The 26093-nt window shown below is 54.9% G+C and overlaps 1 protein-coding gene across 1 annotated transcript in view; it reads left to right on the forward strand.

Annotated features, from left to right (window-relative positions):
* The first annotated feature begins 1802 nt into the window (after window positions 1–1802).
* The window catches only part of CNTN2 (contactin 2), a 36088-nt gene continuing 11797 nt past the window's right edge, over window positions 1803–26093 (forward strand). Inside the window, exons 1-15 of the mRNA XM_032288934.1 lie at window positions 1803–1952; window positions 11823–11976; window positions 17270–17414; window positions 17530–17705; window positions 17922–18017; window positions 18441–18650; window positions 18958–19057; window positions 20227–20402; window positions 20849–20985; window positions 21406–21535; window positions 23489–23639; window positions 23766–23893; window positions 24254–24429; window positions 24909–25029; window positions 25851–26009. Of these exons, the coding sequence (XP_032144825.1) occupies window positions 11907–11976; window positions 17270–17414; window positions 17530–17705; window positions 17922–18017; window positions 18441–18650; window positions 18958–19057; window positions 20227–20402; window positions 20849–20985; window positions 21406–21535; window positions 23489–23639; window positions 23766–23893; window positions 24254–24429; window positions 24909–25029; window positions 25851–26009 (1975 nt within the window). The 5' untranslated portion in view covers window positions 1803–1952; window positions 11823–11906. The remainder of the gene's footprint in view (window positions 1953–11822; window positions 11977–17269; window positions 17415–17529; window positions 17706–17921; window positions 18018–18440; window positions 18651–18957; window positions 19058–20226; window positions 20403–20848; window positions 20986–21405; window positions 21536–23488; window positions 23640–23765; window positions 23894–24253; window positions 24430–24908; window positions 25030–25850; window positions 26010–26093) is intronic.

A 26093-nucleotide genomic window follows, 5' to 3' on the forward strand; every position in this document is an offset into this window, starting at 1 on the left:
CCGTCAGCCCCCTGCAGCAGACATAGCATCCTTTTATTGGCAGGGACCTATTTCTGCCGCTTTCTGCTTGGAGGTCTGCTCTCTTTGGAGCCCATACTGACTTGAGTGGTGTCAAAGGTTCACCTCAGGAGCTCAGAGGCAAGGTGCCAGCCCTCAGACATACATACAGACAGACAGACAAGGACAGTATGGGCACGGGCAGGAAGGGAAGGCTATCCTGGCAAGGGGTTGATGTGTCTGTCTGCATAGCAGCATTCAAAGTTATCTAAGAAACATCATTAGCAAAATCAAAGTCCTCCCCATCAGGAACAAAGAAGACTGTCTCCCAAGTTGGGCAAGCCCTTTGGAGGGGTGCAGAAAGGGGAGGAGTGCATGTGGGACCTGGGCAGACATTCCAGCCTTGGAGGCTGAGCGGCAGAACCTCCCCGACTTTTTCACCTTTTCCAGACCCTCTCATTCTGGCCCAGGTCCCCAGGATCTGATCCACTCAGGAAGACACAGAGCCGTGAACCACATTTGACAGGTATAGTCATTTAAAACTGCGAGGCTGGCCTGGCCCCGCCAGCTGCTGCAGCATCTGGACTGCTCACCAGTCTTGCCTGTGCAAGCTGGACAGCAGGCAGATCAGAGGGGGGTGAGACAAGAGTGACAGCCTGACAGGGCCGACTGGTGCTGCAGATGGCTGGTCCCACTGCCTCCGGGCCACAGCCTTCCTGGGCACTCCCCCATGTGACAGGAGCAGGGCAGGAGAAATGTACCGATGACTGGGATGAGCACTTAGAATTTCAGAGCTGGCAGGGCTGTACCCATTTTTAATCCCTTCGGGTACCATTGAGGCTCAGAGAGGGCAGGGCACCCAGCCAAGTACACATAGTCAGTCAGTTGCAGAGCCCAGAGTACACTTCAGACATCCAGACCCCTAATCCAAGGAGCTTTTCATGACATCACACTGCTGGTTGCTTAAAAATGGGATTGGATCCAAACATACTGATGTGCAAGTGTCCAAGATCAGTTACACATTCAAAAGCGTTTTGCCAGTCCTACTGTTTCGGGTAATCCTATTTGCATGAAATAACCCTAATAACCCATGTAATTGTGTACATGAAAATAATAAATCTGGGGGCATGTACTTAAATGTATTAACAGTAGTGGTTGAGGGACTTTCACTATGTGTTTTTAAATGTCCTCTGCTATTTGGATATTTTGACAAAAAGCTCCGGCTACTTTTGAACAAGGGAAACAGTGAAGAGGAACAGGGGGTGGACCGGGCAACAGAGACAGCCCCTCCCTCCCACTTGCCCCACACAGCAAGCTCGGATTTCTGATTTGGATCTCTTCCTTGAATAGGGGGTTTCTGGGGAAACAGGGAGTTTTGGCTCCATGGGTCCCCAGGGTTTGAGGAGTCACAGCCACTTTCTTTTCCCCGCCTCACCCCGGCCCTCTCCTGCCCCTTCAGCCCTGGGCATGGGGACGAGAAGTGGGTCTGGGCGAGGCCGGGAGGGCAGGCGGGCCAGACAGCGCCCCGCGGCCTGTCCTGAGCCGCCCATGCATTATGGAAGACGCGCGCTGGGCTCGCTCCCTGGTCCTTAAATGACAGCAAATGAGGTAAAGCCAGGAGGGTGGGGACGGAAGGGGGGTGGGAGGGGGGCAGAAGGAAGCCATCTCCAGGGCCCCCGAGCGTTGGCTGAGGACCGGAGCCAGCCAGTGAGCGGAGCCTGGGAGAGGGAGGAGCACATCTTGATGCAGAGATGCTGCAGTGGCTCCGGGCGCGCTCACACACACGCGCCCTCACCCGCCACCGCCGCCGCGGCCGCCGCCGCACCCGGACAGCGAGCGGCTGAGGCCGGCAGGGCCCAGAGCAGGGCGGCCCAGGGGCTGGCGGCCCGGCCGGCCCCGGCTCACTGACTCGGGCAGCGTCCACCTGCTCCAGCCAACACCCTTCTCTCGCCCAGGTAGGTGCCAACCGCTTTTGTCTCCTCCAGCCCAGGGGCTTCCTGGCGCGCTGTTATGGGCCGGGGCTCCGGGCTCAGTTCCTGTAAATATCCCCCTTGCAACTTGGGAGGGGGCAGGGACGGGAACACCGGGCGGCTGGGGCCATTCTGACTTCCCTCGGCTGCAGGGTGGCTGCTGGGGTTCCCCTCCGCCCTGTCTACGTGGGCGGCATCCCGCATGGCTCTCTCAGGCCGAGCCTGGCCGAAAAGCGGGACCCCAAGAGTGTGTCCAGGAATTCGAGTTGACCAGGGGGCAGGGGCAGCTGCCTGCGGAGAGGGTAGTTTCTCCTGGGCCAGCCCCGGGCTCCTGGTCCAGGACAGGAACAGTCCACACGGCCAGGCCCTGGGCCCTGGCCTGCCCCAGAATCTCTGCATGGAATTGAGCCGGAGTCCCCAGATTTGAGGTCAGCCAGGGTCTACCTCTGCAGGGTGACCTCTTTGCAAAGTCTTGCTTCAGTTGGACGGAGGGGGCGGCTGTGGGAAAGAGAGGGGAGAGTGGAGCACAAGTTTGGGCAAAGGCCTGTCCAGGAGCTGGGACGCAGGGAGGAGAGTCCTGAGGCCAGCCACATCCCAAAGGATGAGAAGCCGGGGCCACCGGCTGAAATTCCTTTTCTTCCCTTCCCCCTCCCAACCTTAGCTTCTCCTTAGATCCCTCCCCTCCATCCTCGCTAGTGGAAGGGAAGGATTTGCACAAAGTTTGGCTTTTCAGTAAGAAAAGGGGCTGGGGTCAGAGTGGTATGAGAGGGGGAGGGACAGCGCTGGGGAGTTCTGGAGAGAGGGCAGCCCTTCTGCCCAGCCCCATGGGGCTTACATAATGGGCTAAAGGTGGGGGCAGCCCCAGCCAGTGAGTGTCCAGAGCTGAATCCTGTCACCTTCTCCAAGAGGGGCTCTCAGGTCTGGGAAGCGGCGGGGCGTGGAGGAGGCAGTGCCTGTGAGCTACTCGGGGACCCTTTAGCCCCAGACCACTGGGGGCTGAGCCTGTGTCCTGGGGTGATGGTGGGGGGATGCAGTGAGACCAGGAGGGAGTGGGGTGTGCATGCCATGGCCCAGCCCTGGAGAAAGGTGGCTTTCAGCATCTTTTCCCTCTGCTCGGAAGGAGGTGGGAGGAGGAACGGCCCAAGTAACCCAGTGCACAGGTGATGTTCTGGTCTCGTCTGGGCAACAGTTTCGGCCTCCTCTTCCAACCCTCTGGCCAGAGACCCTTCAGCTCACTTAGCCTCCGAGTCACTCTGCCTCCTGGTCCCACTCAGAGAGGCCGGATAAGCCACTGGAGAGCGAGTGCAGCAAACAGTGGGCCACCTGTGGGAGAGGCTGCTGTGAACGCATCTCCCGGGGGTGGGGCAGAGAGACAGCCTGGAGGTCACAACAGGTGCCCTCACTCCTGGCCTTGGACATAGAGAGCCCTCCCCTTAAAGACAGCAGCATCCATGCCCCTCCCCAGGGTGCCCACCAGTTAACCCCTTCCTAGCCAAGCTGCAGAACCACTGACAGGGCTTTTGCCACAAGGTCAAAGTCCTTCCTAATATCCCATGGGAGTCCTTAGCCGGTAAGAGGGAGGCAGGAGGTGAGACAGACAGGAGAAGTCCCCGAGCCGATGATGTCAAAGTCACCCAAGGTCCACCTGCCTCACAGGCGCAGAGACCACTGTGCTCACACCATGAGTGGTGAGGGAAGAAGAGGCACAGTGCTCGTGGAGATGAATGCCCCAGACTCCAGGAGCCTGCTCTAGCTCCCGGCTCTCTCTCTCTCTCTCATTCTCCTCCCTTCCTCTACTCCCTTGTTCCTCGCACTCTCTTCTCTGTTCGTGTGTATTCCACCGGCTTCAGCCCTCAGCCTTCCCCCACACCATTTCCCCTGCCAGATTTCACTCCTTATGCAACTCCATTCCAGCACCTTCTCTACCAGCAGTTGTTCAAATAGAGACGCATGTGGGATGGGCCTCCGAGGAATGGTGCTCAATGGGTGGTTGCGCATCTCCTCTCTGGCTGACCACGCTTACTCCTTAGGAGCATGTACATAGACAGGTGCACCCCAAGGCATCCTTTCTGCCTCTGAAGCCACCAGGGAAGCAATGCATTTGGGGTGGTTTGGAGAATACATCGTCCCCTCTTCAGAAACCTCCTTAAGCCAAACGTTGGTGAGAGAAAGCGGATTTCAAAGACAATCTCTAAGCCTGAGTGTGGGTGGTATTTGTATTTTTGGAGGGATTCCTAGGGCAGAGCCAGGGGGTTGGGGAAGAGGTGGTTGATACACAGGGGAGGAAGAACCAGAGCAAAGAATACGCCAAGAAGCCAGAGGGACTTAAGTCAGACTGCAGGAGATACTTCCTGGCTAGAAGGATGAGCCATAGGGAGATGGGACAATCTCCTTTCAGATGACTCTAAGGATGCTGTGGAGAACTGGGGTCTAGTCCAAGCGTAGAGAGTCCTGCCTAGAGGCAAAGGTTGGGCTGGTTGACCCTGGAAATTTCTTCCAACGTCTAGTAATCCTCTTTCAAATGTAAAATGTGGATTTGACTCAGGAATCCATGAGAAGACAGACGTCCTTTTCATTCCCACATGCATGCTAGCCACCCCTCATCCTTCAGGACTACAATCCCTAATCTAGACCGACCCCAGGAGCTGCTGATAACCTGGAGCATTTATGGGAGTTTCTGTGGGCTCTGTGTCCCGATGGTAACCATCCTGGAGTAAAGAAGTCCTTTCTTCAGTTCCATGATTCCTTGCTAGAAGATTAGCCCGTGTTTCTTTGTTTACCAAAGAGGATGCAAACGAAAGCAAGGTGTGTGATGTCTCACGCAAAACCTGAACACCTTCTATCCCAGGACACACTCAGGCCCAAACGCATCTCAGCGTCCTTCTTACCTGATGAGCCATTCGGTTCCCTACTTAGATGGGGAAGTCAACCCCAGCTCCTCACACACCCCCATCTAGTCAAACCTGCTGGGTTGCCTCCAGCCCAAGCTCACATCTTCTCAGTGCCTGCCACCTCAAGGGCCCAAAGGGTTCTCCCACCCTGCGCCTTCCTGCAGTGCTGCCCAATAGGTAAAGTTGATCTGGACCCCAAATCCAAATGAAACTAGCTTGAGAGGAGCAGCAGGTTGGCCCCCACCCCCACCAGGCTTAAGCTGTGAACCACCCTGGAGGAAGCTGTCTAGGAACTGGAGGAACCTCTTCTCACCAGAGTTGGGAGGACATGCAGAAATTGCTCTGCTAATGAGTGAGGAAATTTTTCCTGATTTGCTTCTTCAGAAACAAGTTGAAACCATTGTTTTTATGCCTGGCATCTCAACAAGGGATCCTTCTTCCAAAGCCCTCACTCACTGCCCCACACCCCACACACAGCAGGGCAGGCAAGTAGGAAAACCTAAGGTCTAGGAGTGGTGGGCTCCTGATCCTGAGCTTCCTAGGAGGATGAAAGCCTCTCCCCTTCTGTCCACTCCTTTCTTTAAAGGGCCTCTCTGTTGGAGTGGGTCTCTCCTGCAGGGGCAGAGACTCTAGGCTCAGATCAAGGGCCAGATTCCCCCCTGCCCAATGCTGGAAGCTCAGACAAACCCATGAGCCTGGGAGCCACAGCTCTCCCCAGAGGGCACGTCAGCACCAGGGCTGGGCCTCCGGGAAGCAGCTGCAATCACAAAGAGCCTGCAGAGAGAGCTGAGCAGCACACAGAGAGGGCTAAGGAGGGACAGAGCTGCAAAGTTCCCCTGGTTCCCACTGTGGCTGAGGAGGTCCTTATGCCCCCATATCTGCCCTAAGGATGTCTCTAGCATAGGGTACCACAGAGACCCCTCAGTCACAATCCTTCACCCCGACCCTGCCAGCTGCTGCCTGGCCTGGCATGCTGAGATCCTAGCAGCCCCCACTCACGCCACCACAGAGCCCTGTCCTGACCAAAGAGGCATGGGGATGGTCCAGACCTTCCTAAAGCACGATGGGTGCTGTCCCAGGAGGCAATTCCTGTCCTAGGTAAAGGAAAGGGTGCTGATCTTAGATCCTGCCAGGCAGGAGGTGAGGGCGGTTGAGAAGGAGTACCTGCTTGGGAGCGTCCGTCCCGGCCATGTGCCCCCTGAGCACATTGTACCAGGTATAACTCTGTCATGGGGGCTGTGTCCTTGTGCCCTAGTGTGGGGTGGTGTGCTAGTGCTTACCTATGACCATTGCACCTGTGGGGCGTGAGAGGAGGGGGGCGCCTGCCCAGGAAATTGTGGGTCTGTCAGTCTCTTAAATACATGAGTGCAGCCTAGACATTGTGGCTGTATAGAAGTAAGCCAGATGGGCACAGTGGCCGCAGGCACAGGAGGGCCGTGAGATTTCTCAGTTCTAAGATCTGATCTCTCCTGAGCACTCACCGTGGGCTGTGATGGTGCTGACCTCACAGCAGTCCGGTGAGGCGGGTCCCACCCTTCTCATCCCCATCTTGCAGACGGGAGAGTGAGGCTCAGAGAGGTTAAGTAATGACTGTGATAACCAGGGTTATACTAGTTAGTTTTATTAGGGTTATATTAGCTAGACAGCACAAGGCAGGTTGACCCAATAGCCTGCCCTGTTAACCAGTGTGCTGCGCTGCAGGATAGAGGCCAAGTGGGGACCTGTGGGGCTCCTCGAGTACTTTGTAGGTGAATAATAAATCACTTCGTCTCTGCCCACAGCTGGGCCCCAAACTCCCCTTCACTACCACCATCCATCGGCAGTTGCCAAATCTCTCATTGCTCTCCAATCACCGTTACTGGGGAGAAGGGGAGAGAGATTCAGGGCCAGGGGCTGGGCATCCCAGTAGGCAGCACTCTGGGATGGGGGTCTACCTTTCATTTTCTGACTAGCTCCATGCAGGGGCCTTATCCCGGAACACCCTGCCGTGTGCCGGAGCCCCACTCACAGCCTGCTGTCCCCCAGCTGTCCCCCTGGCCCTTCGTTTCCTGGGCCCCGACAATTCAGCCAGCTCCCCCGGTGCCCCTGAACCCCCAGTGGTCCATTCCCCCATGTGCTGGTGCCTCACAGGACCAGCTTTTGCTGGTGACAGCCTGTGATCGCCTGTGCCAGCCTGTCCCTGCACCCCTGCACCAGGGCAGCTGGCCTGGGCGAGGCTTGGCTGGCTCAGGGCTCACAGGGCCTGGCATAGCTCCACTCCAGGCTTGCTCCTGACAAAAAGGCCTCCTCCATGCTGGGCATTCTAGAGCACATAATAGGGCAGATGGTATGGGGAGGTGACTGATCAGTGAACTCACAAGCACATCTTAGACTGCACTCTGTTGGTCAGGGAGCCCCATAGCGGCGGTCATTTTATTACTGTCTCCCCTGTGCTTAGCACAGTGCCCGGCACATGGTCAATCATACTGTGATGGAAGTGAATGTGGGCAGGACTGGACGCCAGCTGCCTCATGTTGAGGGAGGCAAGGAGCTCCAACACTTAGCCCAGACTCTGAAAGAGAGAGAGAGAGAGAGAGTTTTTTCAACCAAGGCTGTGGCACACAATGGAGCTTAAAACACATCTGATGAGGCGGATGGGTCCCCAGTGCTCCCTGAGGGCAACCCCATGTGCTCCTGGATCCCGGCCCATCCCCCGAAATCTCCTCAAAGGCTGTGCGTCTAGACCCCTGGAGGGTACCCAGGGTCCTTGGGCTGGATTATTCGTGATTGCCCATGGTAATTACTTATGGTAATAGAGACAACAGACAATTCTGACCACTGGAGGAGGAGGGGAAGGATCTAAGATGCAGACTTCCTGGTGGGTTGCAGGGAAACAAGGCAAGGGGCTGTGTCCTCACACCTGACACGCGCACACACACACACACACACACACACAGAGACACACACACACAGAGACCGAACATCTTCATACACAAACACATAGACACATGCATACATGCAGACACAAAGATCAGATCACACATATACACAGGGACATATAGACATGACAGATACCCACAAGCATCACATCCACTCACACTGGGACACAGACACACACACACACACCCTGCTCTCACCAGCACTCCTGTGGGAGCTGGGGACTCCAGGTAGGAATCTGCCCAGAGGCTATCCCAGAGTCTCCAGCCCCTGGTCATCTGTCTCTGCCTTGCTCTGGCACGTTCAATACAAGTCCCTGGAGCCCAGGCTCCTCCCCTGGCCGGCCCTGTCCCCAGTGAGCTCCCAGGACTGGCAGGCCGGCAAAGAGCAGGGAGCAAACGATGATTGAGCACCTTCTCCGTGCCAGGCATCAGGATGCAGCACACCAGTGCCAGCGAGGTGATTTTTCAACTTTTTGGAGCCATGGAGCCCTTTGTTTAAAGGGAACTTCATAGGAAAGTCTAGTAGTTAAGCAGATGCAAGTGGAGCTGCTCTGGCTGGAGTGGGGAAGGAGCCTGGAGCCCCATCCTCTCTCGCCAGCCTCCCACGGTGGCCCTGAGACAGGTCCAAACACCCCCAAGGCTTCACAGCAATTCGAAAACCACTGTAGTACACTCCAGCACCTCACAGAACCCTCCAAAGAACTCTGTAAAGTGCACGTTAGATCTCCACTTTGCAGATGGGAAAACTGAGCCTTCACAAGGGGCATTAACTTGTCCAAGCTCACAAAGCTGTTTAGAGATGAAGTCAATATTACCAACCCTGTTCATCAGATTCCAAACCCTGGAAGGACCCAGCACCTCTCTATTCTGAGGATAACTCCCTGCATTTGTATAGCATCCAGGGGCATACATCTGTGATCTCCCCTGACCAGATACCCTGATGACCCTAGAGCTCTGAGTGAGTGAGAGTGTGTATGAGAAAGAGAGAGAGAGAGTGTGTGTGTGTGTGTGAGTGGGTGTATGTGTGTGTGAGAGTGTGTGTATATGTGATTGTGTGTGTATGTGTGTATGTGTGTGTGTATGAGAGTGTGTGTATGTGAGCGTGTGTGTGAGTGTGTGTGTGTGTGAGTGGGTGTGTGAGTGGGTGTATGTGTGTGTATATGTGATTGTGTGTGTATGTGTGTGTGTATGAGAGTGTGTGTATGTGAGCATGTGTGTGAGAGTGTGTGTGTGAGTGGGTGTACATGTGTGTATATGTGATTGTGTGTGTATGTGTGTGTATGAGAGTGTGTGTATGTGAGCATGTGTGTGTGAGAGTGTGTGTGTGAGACAGAGAGAGAGAGAGAGAGTCTGGCCTTAAGGTTGCCCCCCAGGAAGCACTGGACACTGGTCAGCCCTGTCAGGCATGTACAGACTGTCCCTGACTTATAGGGGCTTGACTTACAATGTTTCAAATTTACGGTGGTGCGAAAGCAATACACATCCAATGGAAACCACGCTTTGAGTATCCAACAACTAATTTGTTTTGCACTTTCAGTACAGTTTTTAATACGTTACATGAGATACTCAACACTTTATTAGAAAATAGGCTTTGGATTTGGTGACTTTGCCCAACTTCAGGTGAATGTAACTGTTCTGAGTAATTTTTTTTTTTTTTTTTGAGACAGAGATTCGCGCTTGTCACCCAGGCGCAGTGCAATGGCGAGATGTTGGTTCACTACAACTTCTGCCTCCCTGGATCAAGCGATTCTCATGCCTCAGCCTCCTGAGTATCTGGGATTATAGGAAGCGGCACCACACCCAGCTAATTTTTGTATTCTTACTAGATATGGGGTTTCACCATGTTGGCCAGGCTGGACTAGAACTCCTGGCCTTGGGTGATCCACTTGCCTTGACCTCCCAAAGTGCTGGGATTACAGGCGTGAGCCATGGCGCCTGGACTTCTGAGTACATTTAAGGTGGACTTGGCTAAGCTATAATGTTCAGTAGATCAGTGTATTAAATGCATTTTTGACTTACAATATTTTCAACTTTCCGTGGGTTTATCGGGATGTAAGCCCATCGTAAGTCACGGAGCATGTGTGTGAGCCCCTTCATGTGAACCCGTTCATGTGTTCACTGGCTCCTGGAGGCATATAATCACAGTTGTTCTTGACCAGTTAAATGCAACATACAAGTAACAACCATGACGTGCCAGGTACTTTGCTAGGCACAGGTAATATCAGGACTAACACAACACCATCACTCCCCTGGGCAGCTCAGAACCTTCTAATGGAGACAGACACGGTTCTATAGGCAGCATGCCAAAGGTGAATTCATATCAAGAACAGAGTGAATTCTCTGTGCAGACAGGGGCATCTTAGGCATTTCCCGGCAGGGGTGAGACATGGACAGCCTTGCAGGAGAGGCTGCCTTGCCTGGGAAAGGCATTACAGGGGAATGTAGATGGATGTGCTGGGGGAATGTCGGAGGGGCTGCAAGTGCAGATTGTCTGAGTTCAAGTCTGGAACTGAGAGTGGCGAGGACAGGGAGGGGCAGGTAGTTGGGGAGAAGTGGCAACTGGGCACTCTGCCTTTTAATGGAAAGTGGATATGAGGCTGCAGTTGGGGTGGAGGGGGTGCCATGGGCTCCCCCCACCGCCGGCAAAACACCCAGCTTCTCGGCTCCCTTTCCCATATCCTTCCTGACGGGCCCTGGGGCCACCTCTCCCTTCTTTCCCCCCAGCTCCTTTGGGTACCAGCTGTGGTTGTGAAAGAGGCAGGAAAAGCTTGTGGGGTGATCAGATGTGGAAGGTGAAAAGGGTTTGGGAGCGCTCCTCCTGAGGGAATAGTGTGATGTGAGACAGGGCAGGTCCTGAGCTTGCTCTGGCCTTCAGCCCCTGCACAGGCTGGAGCTGCAATCTTAGGTCCTCTGCAGCCTTCTTTCTCCACCCGTGTCCCCATCCAGGAGACAGCATTCCCAGGCCCTTGGCCACTGTGCATTCTGGGAGCATCACCAGAGCCAGAACACTGAGATCCAGAGATGGGACAGGTCTTGCGGGCAGTTGGTGAAAGGGCCCCCAGCCAGGCTGTCTCCCCCAGCCCTGACTCCACCCCCTGCGCTTAGGTTTCTGCAAAGCGGGCAGGCAGAGCAGAGCAGCAGAATCTGCCACTGGGCTAGCTGGTGGCTCTGAGCCCAGTGACCCAGGTTCACTCTGATAACTGATAACTGGAAAGCCAGGCTCCTGACATTCTGGACTAAGAAAGTCCTCCCAGGGACTGGGAGTGAAGGGGAGGCTGGCTCTGCCCTGCCCTTCTTGCCTCCCAAGCGGAGGCCCCATCTCTCAGACTGAAACAGGCCTTCTGACTCAAGGACTGAACCAAGTCTCAGCTCATCACAGTGCAAGTGGGAGCCTCCTCTGGGAGCTGCATTAACTCTTTTGGCCCCGAAGGCCTGCTGGGCCCCTTCACCCATCTGGTCGGGGGCATTGCTAATGGAGCCAAGGTCATGATTCCACTGGTAGGAGGGTGTGGACAAATCAGTGAGACTCCCTCCTCCATGCTAGGAGAACAGGCTGGAAGACTTAAGGCAGCTCCCAGAGGGGCTTATTAGCCCTCACCCAGACAGCTGAGGGGAAGGGGTGGGGGAATGTCGGCCCCAAGCCCAACTGCCAGAGAAGACGTTACCGACTTCCTACCCAGGAATGGGTCCTGTTCTCTTCCGGACCCCGCCTCAAGAGCTGACTGGCGGGCGAGAGGGCAGGTGCGTTCTTGCCTCCCAATTAATCACTGCTTTCACTTCCTGAGCGGCACCCCGCTGGCTGGAATGAGGGCTGTGAGGGGACAGGGCTGAGCCAGACTCCCAGGGGACCAGTAGGAGGCACTCAGCCCAAGGAAGAGCTTCTTGGTAATAGCCAAGCCCCTTCCTCTGGGGCCCTGGGAGGATTAGTGCTTGGGCAATTCCGGCAGCTCCCCAGGCCGAGGTAAAAGCATTACGGACCCAGATGTGCCTGGAGCTGGGCGGGGTGCTCCTCGGCTCAGAGCCCTCCTGTCTGTCTGCCTCCCCAGGTCCTTCTCAGCCTCCAGCTGGGCTGTCCCCAAGCTGAGCTGAGGCTCTTCTCCTCCCATCCCCACCTCCACCCAGACACCGCCATGGGGACAGCCGCCAGGAGGAAGCCACACCTGCTGCTGGTAGCCGCTGTGGCCCTTGTCTCCTCTTCAGGTAAGAGGACTCCTCTGGGCTTTGCAGCCCAGCAGGCATGATTATAGCATTATATCCTTCCTGTGATTTGGGTGATGATTACAGAAATCATTGGCTCGCATTGTGGGAGCAACTAGATTTCCGAGGCCGCTTCCTTGCTAAAATTTCCCATGTGTAGATCTTACATTCCCTCTGAATTTAGGAAGAGAGGGAATGTCTTTGCCATATTATAGATGAAGGAAGAATAACCCAGAGAGGGTAAGTGGCTTGCCCTGGGTCACACAGCAAGATGATGGCATGCCAGAGCTCCACAGTATCACCCAGAGTTGTAGCCCCAAAGGCTGCACTGTCCTATATGGAAGGTCATAGCCACATGGGACTACTACAAGTCAGATTCAATTCCATTTTAAAAATAATTTCCGGCCAGCGCAGTGGCTTGTGCCTGTAAATCCCAGTACTTTGGGAGGCCGAGGTGGGCGGATCACCTGAGGTCGGGAGTTTGAGACCAGCCTGAACAACATGGAGCAATCCTGTCTCTACTAAAAATACAAAATCGGCTGGGTGTGATGGTGCACGCCTGTCGTCCCAGCTACTTGGGAAGCTGAGGCAGGAGAATCGCTTGAACCCAGGAGGCAGAGGGTTCAAGCCTGTGGTGAGCCAAGATCGTGCCGTTGCACTCTGGCCTGGGCAACAAGAGTGAAACTCTGTCTCAAAATAAATAAATAAAATAAAAAATAAAAATAATTACCTCAGGTGTGGGATGAAATGCACTAGCCACATTTCGAATGTTCGATAGCCATATCGGATAGCACAGAGCATAGAACATTTCCATCCCTGCAGGGCGTTCTCCCAGTCAGGGCTCTGTAGTCCCCTGACATGAGCCGACAGTGGTCAATCCCACAAAACCTTGTAAGGGTTTCTTAAGGCAACCCTGCATCCCAGCAAATGGACTGAGTGTAGAACAGGATGTGGGAAAAGATGCTGCAGAGGAGGGAGCCCAGGTTCTCCTCCGGTAGGGAGGGTCCAGCTTGGAGAAGAGGCAGGGGGAGGCTGGCAAAAGGGGAAAGAGAGGGTAAGGAGGGCAAGCAGAAAGGCACAGGCCTGCTGGACTCAAGAGCATGGCAGGCCAGAGAAGCCGGGCAGCTGGCCTGTCCTAGGGCAGGAAGGAGGTCCCCAGCTGTCTCCTGCTCTAAGGGGTCTGCTGGACGCACTGCTTGGCCTCTGCCCTGACTGTCAGCTCAGATCAATAGATGCTTCTTTTCTCCTTAAACACCTCTGTGGGACCATCCATGGTCCTTCTGGAGTTCTAAGCACCTCAGTTTCCACCTCCCCCACCCCACACCCCCTGCAAGGCTACAGCTGGTGCATTTCAGGTCCTTTGTCTCATGAGGGAAGGACTCCACTGGCATACTTTCCAACGTTCTTATTCTGTTCTAACTGCTCCCCAATCCTGCAGCTAAGTCAGTGAGGCTGCAGGGAAATAGGGCTCACTCAGAGGAGGGGGGGACCCCCAGGCCTTGCTACCTGTCCCAGGGTCCACCAGACTGGGAAGAGCTGCTGGGGTGGGGAGTCTCAACTGCACAGAGCGGAGACGCCCATCCAAGAAGGAGCAGAGGGGAGGCGCCTGGGATCCTAGCATCCCCTCCCTCAGGGACACCTCCATGCTGTATCCACACCATCCGAGGCAAGGGGTTTGGACAGCCTGCAAGTCCTCCCACCCAGAGACACACGAAGCCAGTGGCCAAGAGGCTGGGATCTGGTCTGCCACCTCCCAGAGCTCCAGAGCGAGACGGGAGTGGCAAATCCCATCGCTGGCCCCCACCCCTCCTGGGAAGGTGCCTCAGCTCTGGGCTTTTCTCGATGGAAAGAAAAAGCTATATCCTTGGGATATAGCTTTGGATTCCTGGCACTCCAGTGCAAGGAGAGACATCAAGGCTCCCTCCCCCTCCACCTTCTCATCGCTCTACCTCCCTTCCTCTGCAAGGTTTCTGACGCCGGTGTTTGCAGGAAGAGTTACCAGGAAGGGCATCAGAAAAAGTCAGAGAGGATGTGGAGCAAGAATAAGGAAGGGCTGGCCTTGCCGGGAGAGCCTGTTTTGTTGTTGTTGTTTGTTGTTTTTTTGTTTGTTTGTTTTTGAGACAGAGTCTCACTCTGTCCCCAGGCTGGAGTGCAATGGCATGATCTCGGTTCACTGCAACCTCCACCTCCTGGGTTCAAGCAAGTCTTCTGCCTCAGCCTGGGATTATAGGCACCTGCCACCACACCTGGCTAATTTTTGAATTTTTAGTAGAGATGGGTTTTCACCATGTTGGCCAGGCTGGTCTCAAACTCCTTACCTGAGGTGATCTGCCTGCCTTGGCCTCCCAAAGTGCTGGGATTACAGGCAGAGAGTGTGTTTTTGCATGCGCATGTGTAAGCACACACTCGGGAAGGCACATGTGTGGGTGGGTGTGTACATAGCTGAGGAGGCAAGTGTGGGGTGTGAGGGTGTGTGTGTAAATGTGGATGGCAGAGAGGCTAGAGGTATAAGTGAAGTGTCTGCACAGCGGTGCTGCTACACTGGGGATCATGAATGTGTCTAGAAAGTCTCACAGCACAATGCGACCAGCTCTCATACCCCAGCTGCCCTGCAGAATGCCCAGAGGCATTTTCTTTTCTTTTCTTTTCTTTTCTTTTCTTTTCTTTTCTTTTCTTTTCTTTTTTTTTTTGAGATGAAGAATTGCTCTGTTGCCCAGGCTGGAGTGCAGTGGCATAATCTCAGCTCACTTCAACCTCCACCTCCTGGGTTCAAGCAATTCTCCTGCCTCAGCCCCAGTCTCCTGAGTAGCTGGGACCACAGGCGTCTGCTACCATGCCCGGCTAATTTTTGTATTTTTAATAGAGATGGGGTTTCACCATGTTGGCCAGGCTGGTCTCGAACTCCTGACCTCAGGTGATGCGCCCACCTCAGCCTACAAAGTGCTGGGATTACAGGCGTGAGCCACCACACCTGGCCCAGAGGCATTTTCTAAGCCTTGGATTCCCAAGCCTCACTCCAAGAGATTCTGACTCCTTATCTGTGAGATGGAGCAGGGCTTCTGCTGGTTCCGATGGGAAACAGAGGTCAAGAGTCAGGGACACTGGGGTTAAGAATGCTGGTGGTGGGGTCAGCCTGGCCAAGGTCTAAACCCCCAGATCTGCTCCTTCTCGCTGAGGGATCCGGGGCAAGTTATCAAAGCTTTCTAGCTCTCGATTTCCACATCAGGACAATAAGAAAATGGTAATACCTATCTTGTAAAGAGGTTATGAGAAGGAAATGTGGAGCATGGTGTTGGATAAACAGCACTCCACAGTTCCTGTTTTTATTCTTATGAATGCAGGGATTGTATATAAATGTCTCCATGGCCATCTATAGCTGTGTGGGGTGGGGGGCATGAATGTGTGCGTAAATGTGTGTATCTGGCCACTTGAGGAGCTTAGGGAGATGCATATGTACGAATGTGTGTGTGATATGAGTGTACATATAAGAAAATGTATGGCAGTGAGAGATGGGAGGGGTGTGTATGTGAGTATTTGGCGGAGCGGAAGGCTGAGAGCAGAGGAGAAAGGTTTCTTGGGAAGAAAGAGTGTGAATGCATCAGCATGTCCTGAGCCCACTCAGCCACCACCATCACCCGGAGTTCCTGGAAGCTGCTATTGTACTAGGCGGTTCCCAGCAGCCCAGCTGCCCCCTAGCCTCTCCTTTGCCTCCCCTCCCAGCAGTGCCAGCTGGGGCAGGGGTTCCTACCCTGCACCACCATCATTAACTTGGGATTAAGCTGGGCTCTGCAGCCGAGATGAAACCATCACCGCCCGCTGCCTCCACCTCCGAGGCCTGGGGCGGCCGTGAGGGAGAATGGCACGAGGGATGCTTGCACCGGGCCATTTCTGGGAGCCCTGCCTCCTGCCTCATTCTGAGAGCTGCCTAGCAGCTGCCCTCTCTCCCAGGGGGCCAGGGCGGGGCCTCAGCTGCAGCATGGGGCCACCCCCTGCCCCTGGAAGAGGACTGACGGCTGGATGCACGCTGGGAAAGGAGCTAATTGGTTAATGGGGATCCCTTTCCCCAGGACCCACCAAGGAAGGCCTGAAATCAGCTGTGTTAAGCAGTAGAAGCCAATTAGGGATGTCCTGGCTCCCACCTGACACCGCAGAGGCAAAACAGACTGGCCCCACCAGTCAGCAGAAAGCCCACCCAGCCCTGTCAGCACAATGGTGCATGAAGAGAGGGGGTCTGCCCCATTTGCCTGTGTGGCACCCATTGGTCCAGCAAGCTCAGGAGGAATCGATCTGTCTGTGCCACAGACATGCTGGGTGACCATGGGCAAGTCATTCCCTTCTCTGGACATTTTTTGAATTGTGATACTGGAATTGCATAAAACTGCCACCAAAGCAAACTGCCCACCCTCCACCCACCATAAGGCCATCCTTCTCCTCCGAGTCCCCACCCCACCCCACACGTGGCTCTAGCAGACATCAGCGGAGCACATTCTCCGTGCCTGCCACCTTCCTAGGGTTTGTCTGGCCGAGTCCTCACACAGACCCTGGGAGGTGAATTCATATGCTTTTCATTTTACAGGTGAAGACATTGAGGCTCAGAAAGGTTCTATAACTTTTCTAAGGTCCCACGGCTAGTAGAGGGCCAGCCTAGTCCCCAAGTCCAGGCCTCATTGGTCCTCATTGCCCCAGCAGGGGTATTAGACTCCAGGGACACACATCATCTCTGTATGTTTGTGGTTGGTGACGTCTGCACCTCACACCCCGCAGATCAGTTGTTCTGTAAGCCTCCCTTGAAAGCGCCCTGGGAGATAGGGCTACCTCCATGGTGAGGCCTAGCATCTTGAATATTAGTTGCTCTTTAAGGCGTTTGCCACCTTGCATGATCAGTTTCCTGTCTCCCTCCTGGGACTGCAAGCCCCTTGAAGAAGAGGGACTGTGTCTTCATCATTTTTACAAGCCAGTCTCTAGCCCAGTGATGGGGACGGAGCAAGTGCTCCATATCTGAGTGTAGGATGGGTGCTTGACTAAACTAACATGACGAGATGGGGCCTGCCCAGCCTATTTACATTCAATTTTAAATTAATTCAAATAATATAAAATGTAAAATGTCGTCCCTCTGTCACAATAGCCACATGTCAAGTTCTCAGCAGCCCCACGTGGCGAGTGGTTACCGCACCGAACAGTGCAGAAAATGGAACATTCCAGCATCACAGAAAGTTTTACTGGACAGCACAGTCCAAGAGTCCAGGCTTCAACCAGGCCCAGGCTCTGAGGCCTCTGGTGGTGTCATCACCTGCAGCTTGGAGTTCAGCCCTGGGATCCCCAACCACCTTCGGGCCTGTCTTTGAAGACCAGCCCCTCAGCGTGCTATTCCCAGAGGAGTCTACGGAGGAGCAGGTGCTGCTGGCGTGCCGCGCCCGGGCCAGCCCTCCAGCCACCTATCGGTAAGGCCTTTGCAGCGGGTTCTGGGAGGCCCTGGGCAGCCATTGAGCATTCCTCCACATCAGCCCTGCCACCAGGCAGGACTCAGAGGTCCCCTTCCTCCATCCGCTGCTGCAGGTGGAAGATGAATGGCACTGAGATGAAGCTGGAGCCAGGTTCCCGTCACCAGCTGGTGGGGGGCAACCTCGTCATCATGAATCCCACCAAGGCCCAGGATGCCGGTGTCTACCAGTGCCTGGCCTCCAACCCAGTGGGCACTGTCGTCAGCAGGGAGGCTGTCCTCCGCTTTGGCTGTGAGACCCGTGGGGGACCAAGACACTTTGGGAGAGAGATGGGGAGAGAGGGCTAGGAGAAAGAACCCAGAAAGAACAAGTGACACCCTCAAGCCAGGCCTTCCTGACCTCATGTGACATGCCATAGTGAACTGTTGCTTCTTTGTGAAGGATGAGTAGGGAAGGGGGCTCCCAGGCCAGGGGGACAGTGCCTGAGCCCCTGGTCTCTGCCTCCAGTTCTGCAGGAATTCTCCAAGGAGGAGCGAGACCCAGTGAAAACTCATGAAGGCTGGGGGGTGATGTTACCCTGTAACCCACCTGCCCACTACCCAGGTGAGTCCAGACCTTGGGCCAAGGTTAGAGAGGGCAAAGGAAAGGCTTCCAAATGCTTGGCAGAGGAAGGATGGAATAAACGGTGACCCCTGGAGATGACCCTTAGAAGCACCCATCCCTGGGGCCCTAATTTTCAATGCTCTGTGTTTCCTTTACGGGTCTGTCATTTTCCATCTCTGTGCCCTGCTTCTGCCTCCAAACTAGGTGGTCCCTGAGGGCTACCATTCCTGGAAGACTTAATGCTCCCTGAGGGCAGGAATAAGGTCACTTCTTCCCTCTAGGTCTCCCCTTAGCCCCCGTTCAGAGCATGGTGGGAGGCTCTCAGGACAGGGCTTGCAGAGCCCACCAGCATGCTGGGGCCCCACCCAGAGTGGCCCTGTTAGCCCAGCACCCCCTGGTTTCCTCCAACTCCTCACATCCTAGGCTTGTCCTACCGCTGGCTCCTCAATGAGTTCCCCAACTTCATCCCGACGGATGGGCGCCACTTCGTGTCCCAGACCACAGGGAACCTGTACATTGCCCGAACCAATGCCTCAGACCTGGGCAACTACTCCTGTTTGGCCACCAGCCACATGGATTTCTCCACCAAAAGCGTCTTCAGCAAGTTTGCTCAGCTCAACCTGGCTGCTGAAGGTCAGGCCTGGCCAGGCGTGGCTGGAGGGAGGGAGTGGGAAGGGTCCACGGGCATTGAGAAAAGGGTTTTTCCCTTGGAAATTGGAAGATCAGTGCGCAGAGCACTGATTCCAGGGCTTGGACTCCCAGATCCTCCTGCTTCGAATCCTCAGGCTCTTGCCCCAGGCCCCACGGGGAAAGGGAGTCTTCTGAGACTCCACACAGCTGTCCAGACAGAGTTGGCTCTGAAAGGTACTGAAACCTCAAGCACAGGAGCATCTGACCTGGAGTCAGCCTCATCTGACCTGTAAAACCCCTCTCTCCCCAGACACCCGGCTCTTTGCACCCAGCATCAAGGCCCGGTTCCCAGCAGAGACCTATGCGCTGGTGGGGCAGCAGGTCACCCTGGAGTGCTTCGCCTTTGGGAAGTGAGTGGGAAGAGGGAGGGGGATCAGGGCACAGCCTCTTGGGGGCACAAGTGACCCCAGGGGGAGGGCAGGCAGAGTCGGGGCTCACTCATCTTGGTGTCCCTCATAGGGTCTAGCAAAGTACTAGGTGCACAGTGGGTATCGACCAGCACTCGCTGGACACTAACTCTCTGGGTGAGGCATGGCGTGTGCCAGGGGCCTTCCATGTCCTGGATTACTTGGTCCTCCAGCAGTGCACGGCAGGCTCAGACAGCTTCAGTAACACCCAGGGCTGGAGGCAGGCAGCACAGTGCACAGCCTCCACCCCAGTCTGCCTCGTTCAAATCCCAGTTCTGCCACGCACCGGCTGGGAGATGTTGGGTAAACTGCCTAACCTCTCTGTGCCTCAGTTTCTTTATGGTGGCGATAATAGTACCCACCTCATAGGTTGTTATGAGGATTAAATGAGTTCATATATGTGAGGTGCTTAAAACAGTGCCCGGCATTTAGTTAAGTGTTCCATGAATGTTAAGAGTGATCTGAGAATCACAACAGAAAGTGTTCTCTTTCTTTCGCTCCCAGAAAAAGGATTCACTGGAACAGGGCTAAGCAAATAGTAGGTGCTCAATAAATGTTTGTAGACTAAAAGAAAGAATGTGATTTGTACTTTGGCCCCCTCCTCCCTCAACTGTCTCCTGTGGTTACCTGGGATAACCTTTGCCTTGTGGGAAGTTTTGGGCTGCCAGAAAATCCACATGAAAAGCACATGGGAGGGGAATATACGAAACCATTAAAACTGACACCTCAGTCCGTTTTACTGCACTAATAACTAAGACCTGCCCTGTCGAGGCGTCAGAAAAGGGAACCCATAAAGACCCAGGTCACAGGCCACTGTGGCAGAGGGCAGACCCCGAGGCATGGAGACCAGTGCAGGAGGGGGCAGGCAGATCCAGGGTGAGAGCGTTGGAAGGCCAGCTTCACTGGCTCCAGGGCCCCTCACCTGCATGTGCGCCGAGCCTACTTGGGAGAAGAGCATGAGGATCAGCCAGAAGGCACCCTTCCTCCCTCCCTCGGTTCCTCCCAGTCCCAGCATCTCAGCAGGGTCTGAGAGTCTGGGTATGAGGAGCTGTGAGCACTGGAGGTGTAGGCCCAGCTCAGCCCACACCCTCTGCATTTGTCTCTCCTCCCAGCCCTGTCCCCCGGATCAAGTGGCGCAAAGTGGACGGCTCCTTGTCCCCGCAGTGGGCCACAGCTGAGCCCACCCTGCAGATCCCCAGCGTCAGCTTTGAGGATGAGGGCACCTACGAGTGTGAGGCGGAGAACTCCAAGGGCCGAGACACTGTGCAGGGCCGCATCATCGTGCAGGGTACAGAGCTGGGGACACCTTCTCCACCCCTCCCGAACCCCCTTCCCGCTCTCATCCTGGTCCCCAAGGAAACAGACCCAAAAGTCAGGGAGGAGACTGGGAGGCCCCCTGCATGAGCCCGCTTGCCCTAGGACTGCACTGAGCCTGGGACCAGAAGAGGCTAGTGCTGTGGTCAGCTCAGAGCTGCAGTGTCAGGGGTGCAGAAAGCACACAGGAGGCTCCAGGATGATTTAAGTTTGTAAAGCAGCCACTGGCACAACCACAGAGTGCCAGCTTTCTTGTGCCTCCTCCTTCCTGCCCTGTCCTCTTTGTCCTCTCCATCCCAGAATGCTGATGGCGCCCTCTGCTGTCTGGCACAGGTACTGCTGCCCTGATTTTCTGTTTCTTTTAATGAGCTGGAAGCTCCTCCTAGCTCATGCCAGGTTTTCTTTCCCCGGCTCCCACAGCTCAGCCTGAGTGGCTCAAAGTGATCTCGGACACAGAGGCTGACATTGGCTCCAACCTGCGTTGGGGCTGCGCAGCTGCCGGCAAGCCCCGGCCCACAGTGCGCTGGCTGCGGAATGGGGAGCCTCTGGCCTCCCAGGTAGGAGACATGGGCCTTCCTCCCACACATCACAACTCTGCTTACCTGCTTCCCTCACCCCCCAGAACTCCCCCTGCACCTCTGGTAGCCCCTCTGGGCTAATTAGGGTGTCATATGGTGGTCCCGGTGCTTCTTCCCATCCCAGTCCCATGACCACAGGCTGGGCCTGGATCCAGGCACAATTCAGCCACAAAATAAGCGATGAGGTCCTGAGTCAGTCACCTCACCCTTCCAGCTTTGGGGATGCCTGGGTAATCTGCATCCTCAGGTTCCAGGTGGTCCTGGGGTAGGACTGGACATACAAGCGACATCCTCTAGGAATTATCAGCCTACAGTGTCCACTGCCCCCATCCCTACCAACCCCTCTTCCCTGGGGCTCCAGTGTTCCTGATCCCCTGGGCTCTGGGCTCTTCTACACAGAACCGGGTGGAGGTGCTGGCCGGGGACCTGCGGTTCTCCAAGCTGAGCCTGGAGGACTCAGGCATGTACCAGTGTGTGGCAGAGAATAAGCACGGTACCATCTATGCCAGCGCAGAGCTGGCTGTGCAAGGTAAGGACCCAGGGAGGTCCCAAGGACATGCGTAGGGTGGCTTTCAGAGCTCTGAGTTTAGGTGTTTCCAAACACACACACATATCCTGTGGCAGTTTTCCTTGGTTGTCCAACAGCTCCTAAGTAGGAGAACTCAGAGATTTAAGAAAGGAGATGAGCCGGGCGCGGTGGCTCACACCTGTAATCCCAGCACTTTGGGAGGCGGAGGCAGGTGGATCTTGAGTTCAAGAGATGGAAACCATCCTGGCCAATGTGGTGAAACCCCGTCTCTACTAAAAATACAGAAAAAATTAGGTGGGTGTGGTGGCTCACACCTGTGGTCCCAACTACTCGGGAGGCTGAGGTGAGAGAATCGCTTGAACCTGGGAGGCAGAGGTGGTACTGAGCCGAGATCGCACCACTGCACTCCAGCCTGGTGACTGAGTAAGACTCCATCTCAAAAAAAAAAAAAAAGAAGATGAGACACAGGGCTGAGAGCTGCCAGAGGGCAGGATCTCTGACTTGTTCCACATCTGACACACGGTAAATGTTTGCTGCAGTGAAAAAAATGCAAACCAAACCAGATCTGTTTAACACAACCTCTTCAGCCATGTGAGCTTTGGCAAGTTACTTAGTGTTTCTGTGTTCCAGTTTCTTGATTATAAAATATGGGCAATAATAGTCCTGCCCTCCTGGGCTGCTGTGTGGACCAAACGAAATGAGACAGGTGCAGCAGAAAGGGCCTGCCCATCATACACCAGGCGCCTGGGTAATGTCAGGCAGTGCTAATATTTAGTTGTGTGACTTGAGCTCACTGAGCCTCCGTTTCCTCATCCATTATACAGACGCAATGCTACCTACCACATCAAGTTTTAGTGAAGCTTTGCTAAGAAGCATTCATTCATTCCTTAATCCATTCAACCAATACTTGTGCAACCCCTCATAGGGGATGAATACGAAAGATACAGTCTCTGCCTTTAAGTAGCTTACAATCCAGTAGAGGGAAAAGGACAAATAAACCCAAAATGAAACCATTAAATAAAGTCAGCTAGCCGTCAAATATAGTATAAAGAAAATCCAGGCAGGGTGCAGTGGCTCACGCCTGTAATCCCAGCACTTTGGGAGGCTGGGGCAGGGGGATCGCCTCGAGCTCAGAAGTTCGAGACCAGCCTGAGCAACATGATGAAACCCCATCTCTATGAAAAATACAAAAATCAGCCAGGTGTGGTGGGACACACTTGTAGTCCCAGCTACGTGGGAGACTGAGGCAAGAGAATCACTTGAGCCCTGGAGGCAGAGGCTGCAGTGAGCTGAGATTATGTCATTGCACTCCAGCCTGGACAACAGAGCAAGACCCTGTCTTTAAAAAAGAAAAGAAAATCCAGCAGAGTGATGGGCATGAGATGGGCTTGTTAGATGGGGTGGTTGAAGACCACTCTGAGGAAGTCCCATTTAGGCTGTGACCTGAATGTTAAGGAGCCAGCTGTGTGAACATGGGGGAATTTCCAGGCAAGATTTACAGCAAGTGCAAAGGTCTGGAGGCAGGAAAAGACTTCACAACTACGAGAGAGAGAGAGAAAAAAAAGCTAGGTGATTGGAACATAATGAATGGGGGAGAGAGTGGAGCAAGATGTGACTGGAAGGGTGGACACCTATTTGTGAAGAGCCGGATTTCACTGAGTGTGAGTTGAAAAAGCTGTTCATTCCCAGCTGGGTGGAGAGGAGATTGTAGGAGGAACGTACAGAAACAGGAAGACAGATGCAGGGTGTCGGGGATTGTCGGGGATTGTGGGGGTGGGGGTGTTGTCAATAGTCCAGCCAGATTTGATGGCTTAGGCCAGAGAAAGGGGGGCTTGGTTCTGGAAGAGGTGCTGGTAGGATTCACTCATGGGGTGGCCTCAAAGGTCAGGCCAGGTGACATCTTAATCAAGGGTGACAGTACTTTTCTCTGTGGCTCTGCCCTTTTCCTTCCAGCACTTGCCCCTGACTTTAGGCTGAATCCCGTGAGGCGTCTGATCCCTGCAGCCCGTGGGGGAGAGGTCATCATCCCCTGCCAGCCACGCGCAGCTCCAAAGGCCGTGGTGCTCTGGAGCAAAGGCACGGAGATTTTGGTCAACAGCAGCAGGTATTGCCCACACCCCCACACCCACCCTGCACAGTTCCTGTTCCTCCTCATTCTCCATGGAAGCTAGTTCCCCTCCTGTGACGACAGTCACGGGAGTTGGCCACATCTGCTTTGTCCTTGCCACAGAGTGACTGTAACTCCAGATGGCACCTTGGTCATAAGAAACATCAGTCGGTCAGATGAAGGCAAATACACGTGCTTTGCTGAGAACTTCATGGGCAAGGCCAACAGCACTGGAATCCTGTCTGTGCGAGGTGAGGGCTGCCACATGGGGAGGCCAGGGACTCAGCCTCCTCAGGGTGCCGTCCTTCCTGTCATCCTGCTCATGTGCCCCACATTTCTCCCAGTTTGGTGTTGAGGCCACCCCAGGATTTAGTTTGGCTTGAGACCACCCCCTGGATTTAGTTTGGCTTGAGACCACCACCTTTGAGACTCTGGTCGTGCCTCCCGGCCTGCCACACACTCCTGCAGTCCTGGGCGGTTGAGACATCTGTGGTTCACACCACCTCTTCTCTTTGCCCGGCCATAGGACAGAGCCTCTCAGCCTGCCCTGCGGCCCGTGCCTGGGCCCTTTTCCTCCCCCATCCACCCGGGGACTTTGTTTTTCTTGGCAGATGCAACCAAGATCACTCTAGCCCCTTCGAGTGCTGACATCAACGTGGGTGACAACCTGACCCTACAGTGCCATGCCTCCCATGACCCCACCATGGACCTCACCTTCACCTGGACCCTGGATGACTTCCCCATTGACTTTGATAAGCCTGGAGGGCACTACAGGAGAACCAGTGTGGTGAGGCCTATGGCCAGAGCCCCATGGCTTCTCCCTCCTTCCAGACAGACAGGAGCCCCAAAATGTCCTCAGCCATCACCACTGTTAAGTCCCCCACAGCCTAATCTTCCCCGTTCCCTCAGGCCCCTGCATGGCAAGCTCACCCTTGGATGAACAGCCATCCTTCCTGGGGGATGGATGACACTCCCACTACTTGGTGTCCCATCAAGACACTCCCACTACTGCTCTTGTTAGCCTAACCCCAGGGGCAAATGACATTATTAATTTGGACAGTCATTGACCGTCTCCTGAAACAACCTTTGTTTAGTCCCCAGTGGTTCTGAGTGATGAGTAGTGACTCCTCCCATTGAACAGGCAGGAAAACTGAGAAGCAGTGGGACCCACGGATGTGTTGGAGCAGGGGACTCATGTCTCATGGCCTGCTGCCTGGGTCAGGGCCAGTGCTCTGACCTGCTGCCCCTAACTGTCCCCGTGTGCAGAAGGAGACCATTGGGGATCTGACCATCCTGAATGCCCAGCTGCGCCATGGGGGGAAGTACGCATGCATGGCCCAGACGGTAGTGGACAGCGCATCCAAAGAGGCCACAGTCCTGGTCCGAGGTGAGGGGTTTCCCACCTCTACCCCTACCACAGCTCCCTTGAAGTCCAGCTGGGCTGTTCTGACCTGCTCATCTCCTCTCCCCTCCTCTCCCTCAAAGCTGTGGGAAGGGCTTCTGGCGGAAGTCCCGTGAGCTGGACATATCCCGTGGTTGTTCACAGGTCCTAAATGAGTAGGACATTTTTCGTCCAAAGCCAACATTTAAAAAACCCACCCCAGTCGGGTGTGGTGGCTCACGCCTGTAATCCCAGCACTTTGGGAGGCCAAGGCGGGTGGATCACGAGGTCAGGAGTTTGAGACTAGCTTGGGCAATATGGCAAAACCCTGTCTCTACCAAAAAATTCAAAAATTAGCTGGGCGTGGTGGTGCATGCCTGGAGTCCCAGCTACTTGGGAGGCTGAGGCAGGAGAATCGCTGGAACCCGGGAGGTGGAGGTTGCAGTGAGCGGAGATCATACCACCACGTTTCAGCCTGGCGACAGAGCAAGACTCCATCTCAGAAAAAGAAAAGAAATCCACTCCTAAACGCATCCCAAGGCAGGAGTGTTTTACTGAGACCTGAAGTTTTCAAAGCCTAGTGCTGGGAAATCTATGTACCTCTCCATGTGAGCCCTCCACCCTTGAGACACATCCCTTCCACCCTCCAACTGGCACTCGCCCTGCCTGCCCACATCCTTGCCTGCCCTCCTGCCTGGGTGTGTGTTCACTGCGCCCTCTGCTGTCCCGTCTTGGTACTGTATCAGTCCAAACCTGGCCTGGTGGAGGTTGGCTCAAATTGGAAGCTGCCCAATTCTGACCCATTGTGCTCTAACCCCTTGGTGCAGGTCCGCCAGGACCCCCAGGAGGCGTGGTGGTGAGGGACATTGGCGACACCACCATCCAGCTCAGCTGGAGCCGTGGCTTTGACAACCACAGCCCCATCGCTAAGTACATCCTGCAAGCTCGCACGCCGCCTGCAGGGAAGTGGAAGCAGGTTCGGACCAGTAAGTGTGAGCCCCACCCGGCTCAGTGCTGATAAGGCCTGGATGGGTGTAGGAGGTGGGAAAGGTCAAGGGTTGGGGATCGGG

This window comes from Sapajus apella, unplaced genomic scaffold, assembly GCF_009761245.1.
Source record: "Sapajus apella isolate SASKATOON/1434 unplaced genomic scaffold, GSC_monkey_1.0 scaffold22, whole genome shotgun sequence".
Classification (NCBI taxonomy): domain Eukaryota; kingdom Metazoa; phylum Chordata; class Mammalia; order Primates; family Cebidae; genus Sapajus; species Sapajus apella.